The 8,040-nt window shown below is 51.1% G+C and overlaps 1 protein-coding gene across 1 annotated transcript; it reads right to left on the reverse strand.

The window, feature by feature from the left end:
- Positions 1 to 1,029: 1,029 nt before the first annotated feature.
- On the reverse strand, positions 1,030 to 3,087 carry CLEC14A (C-type lectin domain containing 14A). Its single transcript, XM_076343423.1, is given in 2 exon segments — positions 1,030 to 2,917; positions 2,920 to 3,087. Coding segments are annotated over 2 exon segments (1,416 nt in total). The 3' UTR covers positions 1,030 to 1,669.
- Between the last annotated feature and the right edge of the window lie 4,953 nt (positions 3,088 to 8,040).

Below are 8,040 nucleotides of genomic sequence, written 5' to 3' on the forward strand. Positions count from 1 at the left end.
AAGCTGAAAAATGCCTGCCTTCTGAAATACAAATGTCAGATTAAGAGATTAGAAAAATATGCAGATTATGAGACAGGTTTGTAATGAGTAGCATTCTCAGCTAGCTGGATTTCATTCCTGTCATGGTACAAGGGCATTTATGGCTATAGACAGCCTGATGGCTCACAAATGTCTGTGATCCCCTTAACAAAAGCAAAAGACTGTTTCCCAGATAGCAACAGCCTATCATCATTAAGTGGAGAGGGAAAAAGAAAAAACCCACGCTATGCCATACTTTATCCTTAGCAGATGTTTACACCAGATTAATCTTCAAGTCTTTGCTTGCAAGAAAAATAGGTAATAATACACATTATTGTTTGAAACGGAGTTCTCCCAACTCAACACGAAAGTGACAAAGTGAAAGCAGTAGTCAGAAGGTCAGCTCTGAAGAGAGGAAAACAAACAAAAAAAAGCATATTTCAAAGACATTTCAGAGCTTAAAGTTCTTTTAAGGGAAGAAAATATTTCCCTACCCTCCCCGCACCCCAAAAGGCTTGGATGAGATCCAGTTAGTTGTGTCTTACTGCACTCAGAAAACCTTGAATCAATATTTAGCATTACCACTTTAATTGAAAACCAACACCATAATAATAAGTGAGCATCAACACTCTGAACTGCAAAGAAAGCAAGTTCTGCAGCCAGGACTAAAGCTGCTCTATGGGAACTCCCAAGGGAAATCACAGAGGAAGTGTTTACCTCATTTAGAAAGGGGCACAAAGGGTGAATCCTTCTTTACTCTCAAGGGACTCCGTGGAAAACAATATATCTGACTAAAAAGAATGGGATTTGCATGATGCATTTGGACCCACGTTAACTCCTCTCACAGTGTGAAGTCTGTCAGCACCTTGTCTGATTGTAAGGGAGCTACACACTGCTCGCAGAAAGCAAGTTTTGTACTGACGCATCTTAGGAGAAAATCTTTAACTGAAAAATTTGTTGCTCTGCTACAATAAAAATGAATAGTGTATGAAGTAACAAACAGAGCAGTGATTTAGGTTTTAAATCATCCTTTATTCTTTTCATCAGCTGAAGTATAAAACTGACTCCCCATTAACCTCCCACTTTCTCAGCAATTTAATGACCTTCTAAGTATAGAAATGCTCTTCATTTTAAAGAATGTCAGTCTGAAAGAGTATGGGTCACAGTTTCCTCCAAAATTATGGCAGTTCACCTCTTCAAACGTTCCAGCAATTAGAAAGAAAACGAGAGCCTCCAAGTACCACTCAGACAAGGAGTGACTTCTAAATCACAAGACGCGAGCGCTCAAAGTGGTCCCCTTTACACTTGCTCCAAGTAAGGCACCCGAAGAACAGTTTCCGAGAGGATAAAAACTCACAACCGTTGCAGCTGCAGATAAGCAATCACTCCGTCGGCCAGACTGCTGTATTTGTATTTTCAGACCGACAAAAAATCTTGACTGTCCAAAGGCTTCAAACCTCTGAAAAGGGGGTTGCCGCATGCCCCCACGTCTGACAATCTTCAAGTCCTGCTCAGCCCACGGCGCCTCTTCTTCGGCTCCCCGCGGCAGCCGGGCTGGGGGCAAGGGTGACGGGGGGAGCCGAGCGCTGTCCCGGGGCGGGAGCTGCCGCTTGGGGCAGCCCCGAGGGACGGGGCTCCGGCCGCCCGGGGGCTAGTCGCCGCCCGCTGCTCCGCTCGGCTCCGCAGAGCCCGCCTCCGCCTTGCTGCCGGCCTCCGGCGGCTCCTTGTCCCCGCGGCCTTCGGACTTCTTGTTGAAGCAGAGCTTGAAGACCCCCAGGACGGTCATGACCAGGATGACCAGCACCACCACCGCCACCGTCACCAGGATGAAAACGTAGTTGGAGGAGGAGGAGGAGGAGGGCGGCGGAGCAGCCGTCTTCTCTCCGCCGCCGGCGGCGGTGGTGGCGGCGGGCGGCCCCGCGGAACCGCCGGGTGTCGGGGCGGAGCGGCGGCGCCCCTCCGCCCCGACACCCGGCGGTTCCGCGGGGCCGCCCGCGGCGGTGGGGGCCGCCCCCGTGGCCGCGCACGGCGTCCCGTCCCGCCCGCCCGGGGTGCAGGCACAGGCGAAGCCGCCGGCGGCATCGCGGCACCCGGCGGCCTCGGCGCACCGCCCGCTGCCGGGGCTCCGGTAGCCGAAGGGGCAGGGGCAGAGGGGCTCCTCTGCCCCCTTCCAGGCGAAGCCGCCCCGTTGGAGCTGGCAGGTGAGCGGCACCTCCCCGCCGGGGCACGCCACAGTGAGCACGGTGCCCGGCGGGCTGAAGCCGGGGCCGGCGCTGCGCTCCTCGAAGGGCAGGCGGTAGTCGAGGTCGAGGGCGCCAGCGGGGCTGAGGTCGGGGCAGGCGCCCTCGTACTGGTACTTGCAGACGTAGCCCTGGCTCTCCCGCTGGCAGACCCGCTCCTTCCAGCCCCAGCTGGGGCCGCCGCCGGGGGCCGCCGCCGCCCCCAGGTGTAGCCCGGCGCAGCGGGCGGTGAGGCAGGACCGCACGGGCTCCTTCACCCACCGGCCGAGCGCCGCCGGCACCTCCCGCGGGGCCGTCCTGCCGTCGGCGCCCTCCCAGGAGAAGCCGCGCAGCGGCTGCCCCGCGTCGGTGCAGGCGGAGACGTTCCTCTTCAGCCCGACCCAGAAGAGCGAGGGCGCGGACGCCGCCGTCGCCTCCGCCAGCAGCCCCAGCAGCAGCCGCAGCTCCGGCTCGCCGCTGACCCAAGCCAGGCTGCCCCTCCGGCGGCCGCAGGCGCTGCGGGCCTCGGCGTAGGAGCCGTTGGCGAGGTGGGCGCTGAAGCAGGCGCCAGCGGCCTGGCAGCGCACGGCGGCCCGCGGCGACGGTGGCCGGCTCAGGGCGCAGGCCGCGGCCAGGAGCAGACACCAGGGCGCGGCCCACCTCATCCTGGCGGCGCGGCGCGGCGGGCCGAGGGGCGCGGGCTGCCCCGGTGGCTGTGGCGGCGCTCGGCCCCGGCTCGGGCTGGCCCCGGCCGCCCGCGCCGTCCCACCCCAGCGCCGTCCCCGCGCCCACGGCCCTCCCCCGGGCCTGCCGGAGGAAACGTGTCGGGAGCCAGTGTTGACCTCGGCATCCTCCGTTTGTTGGCGGGTGGGTGACAAGCTGCTCCCTGCGCAGCCAGGAAGCATTCGCCCTGCCCAGCGGGCGGGTGTCCAGCCTCGGGGGAGGACGAGTGTGGAAAATCCCGGTGCCTGCTCTCCTGTCAAGAGGGGCAGGAGGGTGGCGAGGACCAGAGCTGCAGCGGCAGAGCCAGGGTCACGGGCCCCATCTCAGGCCTGTGTCTGGGAGATGCCCAGGCCCGCCTTGCTAGCCTGTTGCACAGCGCTTCCAGGGGAAAAGCGGTCCCGCTTCAGTGACCTCTGCCTTGAAAGATGGAGATTTCTGGGTTAGGTGAAGCTGTGCAACCAACCCCCTAGCTCCCAATTCATGAGACAGTTTAACACTCACAAAAACTGATTCAGCTCACTGTTTTCAAGTGACGTGCGGAATCAAACTTCACAACTCAAAAGAGTTATAAAGCAGGTATGTTTATTACGGCGCCGGGTGCAAGGCGGATAGCTCCTCCTAGCTTGCACACCGTATGTTGCATTAACTGTCCCTTACATGGTTCTGCGGTGTACATATTCATTACCATAGGCTGGGTTAGTACAACTAGTTCTAAGAAAAGGCGGGGATATTTTAATTATTTCCAGGAACCTCTTATCATAGGCTCCCTCCTCCTGGCGCACGCGTACTGCCGTCTGGTGGTCGTCTATTGGGGTCTTTTGGAGGAAGATTCACAGTCTTCTTCACCGTGTGCCTTCACCTTTGGCCCAGAATGCTGAGTTGGCTGAGCTTCAGACCGCAAGGCTGGTTTCAACCAGATGGTCGCTGAGTGTATACATTTAAGTTCCTGTTATCTGCCCAACTTCTGTAACTTCTGCTAACAATAGGGTTACAGTGTCTTTGCCAAACTTTCTATTATGCTTGCAACAGCATCTATGCTATCGGAGTTGCTAGCTACAATAGTTTATGCTAACAATTACCCATTTGTTCCCTAATTCAAGTCCCCCCTTTTTCTTTCCCATTTGCAAATTCTTTTGCTATATAGTGCCATCCCCTTTGAGGGTTTTAGTCAAAAAAATATTCCCCCATCCAAAACTTGGAGTTCAGACTTAGGCCCCCTTTCCCTAACTGCCACATTAGTGCAACACTCCAATTTGGACAAGTTTCCCAATTTCCACATATTTACCCCGGTGACTTCATTAATTATAGTCCAATTAACGGACGTGACTCCAAACGGGTATCTCCATTTGGCCTCTGGGAAGAGCTACACATACCCAGCAGTCAGTGAAAGAGATCTAATATACACATAATCACCTGGCATTACATCATGAACTGGCCCATCAAGGCCTCTAGCTCGGGTCCCTAGGACCTGTTTTGTTATTTCTTGGAGTTGCTTCTGCAAGCTTATTACGTAGTCAGTTAGTACTTCATTTCCTACTTGTGCAGAGGTTCCTGCTTGTGTCATATAAGGCCTACCATATAATATTTCAAAGGGACTTGGACCCTCTTTTGCTCTAGGCTTTATTCTGATTCTCAGAAGGGCTAGAGGCAATGATTGAGGCCAGGAAAGTCCCGCTTCCTGTCCCAATTTTACAATCTGTAGTTTGATTTGATGGTTCATCTTTTCTACCTGGCCGCTGGCCTGTGGTCTATAAGGGGTATGCCATTGCCAATCTATTCCCAAAATCCTGCTAGTCTGTTGAACAACCTTTGCAGTAAAATGTGGTCCCCGGTCTGAGGATATTGCTGATGGGACTCCGAACCTTGGTATTATTTCTCGTAACAAGGCTTTGGTTACTTCTTTAGCTTTATTGGTTCGGCAAGGGAATGCTTCTGGCCAGCCCGAAAAGGTATCTGTTAGGACCAACAAGTATGGGAACCCCCCTTTTCTTGGGAGTTCTGAGAAATCAATTTGCCATTGTTGTCCTGGATAATTTCCCTTCCCTATTTGTCCTAGCGGAGCTTTAGGGCCTGTTCGAGGGTTATTTTGCAGACAAATTTCACATTGCTGGGTTACTTGTTTAATGGTAGTATACAAATTCCGAGCAACAATACTCCGAGTCAAATATTTATACAGAGCCTCCGTTCCCCAGTGGGTTTTTCTATGTTCTGCCATAATTATGGCCCATAGTATTACAAATGGTACTACTATTTTCCCTTGTGATGTCCTTGCCCATTTACCCTTTTCTACTTTCCCTCCTAAGTCCTCAATAAGCTTCTGGTCCTCCCTTGAATACCAAGGTTCACAATTTGTCTGATCAAGTTGTATGTTACCGTCTGGAATCAAAGGATGCACTTCTACTTGGCCCATCTCAGCCACCCTCTTTGCTTCCTTATCTGCCACGGCATTTCCCAGTTCCTGGGTAGTTACTCCCTTTTGATGGGCCCTACAATGCATTATAGCCACTTTCTCAGGCAATTGGATTGCTTCCAATAACTTAAGAACCTCTTCAGCATGTTTTATGTGCTTTCCTTGAGTGGATAAAAGTCCTCTTTCCTTCCAGATCACTCTGTGGGCATGGACCACTCCAAAGGCATATCTGGAATCTGTCCAAATATTGTTAAGGCTATGATCTCCGCCTTTTGTGCTGAGGTACTCGAGGGAAGGGCTTTAGACTCTATTACCAGATCAGTAGTGGTTATCGCGTATCCTGCTTTGCGAATGCCTTGTCGGATAAAGCTGCTTCTGTCGGTGTACCAGGAATCATCGGCATCCTCCAGTGGTTCCTCTTTCAGGTCTGGACGGTTGGAATATATTGCCTCAATCGTTTCCAGACAGTTGTGGGAAACTGGCTCTCCCGTGGCTCCGCTAAGGAAGGGGGCTGGGTTAACAATATTAGTAACCACTATCTCCACATCGTCCTGTTCCACCATTATGGCTTGGTACTTCAAGAGTCTCTGTGGTGACAACCAATGCCCCCCTTTCATTTCTAATACTACGGCAACACCACCCCAGCCCCGGGTGGACGCTCCCATTGTTCCAATTCTTTAGCTAACTGATTTCCGAAAAGAGTGGGACTATTCTTGAATCGTTGGGGCAGCACCGTTCAAGTAAGCTGTGTCTTTCTCCCAGAATCCGGATTCTCCCATTCAAAAGCGAGTAATTGCTGGCTTTCTGGGCTCAAGGGTAGGCAGAAGAAGGCATCCCTTAAATTCAACACGGTAAACCAAACTAATTCTGCTACTAATCTAGTTAGTAACCTATATGGGTTAGCTACCACAGGGTGTAGGTCTTCAGTTATCTTATTGATTGCCCTAAGATCCTGCACTATTCTATAACTCCCATCTGGTTTCTTAACCGGTAGAATAGGGGTGTTGTATTCTGATTCACACTCCGTAAGCGATCAATTATCGGCCGGATGCCTTCCCTATCTTCTATCCTCAAAGGGTATTGTTTAATCATTACTGGATTTACCCCTTGTTTAATTCTAACCACTATTGGGGAGGCATTTTTCGCTTTCCCTGGTATTTCTGATGCCCAGACCCCAGGGTATACTTGATTTCGTACCTCCTCAGGTATTTCGGTATCAGTGGGGATATTAATGAGGGCTAAACTTAAGATTTTGATTAGGTGTTGGTCCCCCACTTTGAATTCTATCTTCCCTCTCTCAAATTTTATTTCCGCTCCCAACTGTTCCAGCAAATCCCGCCCTAATAAGGGCTTTGGTGAATTTGGCACATATAGAAACTTATGTGCCCCTAACTGTTTTCCCAATTTATAATTAAGGGGTTTCAAAAAATGTGCCTTTTCACTCTGACCAGTAGCTGCCTTTACCGTTACAAAATCATCATCCATAGGTGTCAGAGCCTGGTTCAAGACTGAAAATGTTGCCCCTGTATCAACCAAAAATTCCATTTTCTGTTGCTGTTTCCCTAGCTGTAACGTAACCAGTGGATCCGCTAGGGTAGATTCCCCAGGTCCCCGTCAGTCTTCCTTGACATGGGCCTGTATTCGGGCCCCTTTTCCTTTTCGTCTTTCTGGGCACTCATTCTTCCAGTGCCCTTGCTGTTTGCACCATGCACACTGATTTCTCCCTAGAGGCTTTCTTGGCCCCAGGGTCCTCCCTCCCCAAGTTTCTTGTAAAGCCGCTACCAATGCCCTTTTGTCTTTCTTTCGATCCTCCTCTTCCCTGTTACTAAACACTCTCCATGCTTCATCTAGTAGAGTCTCCAAATTTCTACTTTCTGTCGACCTTAATTTCTGTAATTTTCTCCAAATATCACTTGCTGACTGCCCAATGAATAGAGACGCTAACTGCTGGATTCCTATTTCCGACCCTGGGTCTAAAGGAGTGTGCTGCCTCATAGTATCTCATAATTTATTCAAAAATTCCGAGGGGGTTTCCTTTGGACCTTGCCGAATGGTATACAAGGTTGACCAGTTGATTGTCTTTGGGATAGCCCGCTCCATTCTCCTTATGACCCAATCCCTATATGCATTTAATAATCTTGCATGGGCCCCTCTATTGGGGTCCCAATGTGGAAAGTGCTCCTTTATGTCCTCTCCTGTATTTTTAAGTTGATCACTGACCATGTCTTGGGCCATTTTTAAGATTGGTTGCTTCTCAGTTTCTGTCATATGGTCTAATAGCAATTGAATATCACTCCAATCAGGATTATACTGTTTTATCAGAAACTGAAAATGCTTAGTCACACTTACAGAATCACTTCGGTAGTTTTTTGCCGCATTCTTCCATGTTTCATCAAATGAGGAAAAGGGAACCTTTATCAAGATAGGATCTCCCCCTGATCCTACTGCTTCCCTTAGGGGTGCCTGTACCACTACTTGCCTTTTACTTCGGGTACGAGAGGATACTGGACTATCTGGAGGGGTTCCCATATCAGAGTCCTCGCTTTCCATTTGTTGTACCCCCACCGGCAGTTTGTAGTGTTCTGGCAGGTCTTCCACTCCAAGATCTCTTATTTTCCCTAACTTTACACACCTCTGCCCTATGCTACATGCTGAGCAACACGTCTTCAA

Source organism: Aptenodytes patagonicus, chromosome 7, assembly GCF_965638725.1.
Source record: "Aptenodytes patagonicus chromosome 7, bAptPat1.pri.cur, whole genome shotgun sequence".
Classification (NCBI taxonomy): Eukaryota; Metazoa; Chordata; class Aves; order Sphenisciformes; family Spheniscidae; genus Aptenodytes; species Aptenodytes patagonicus.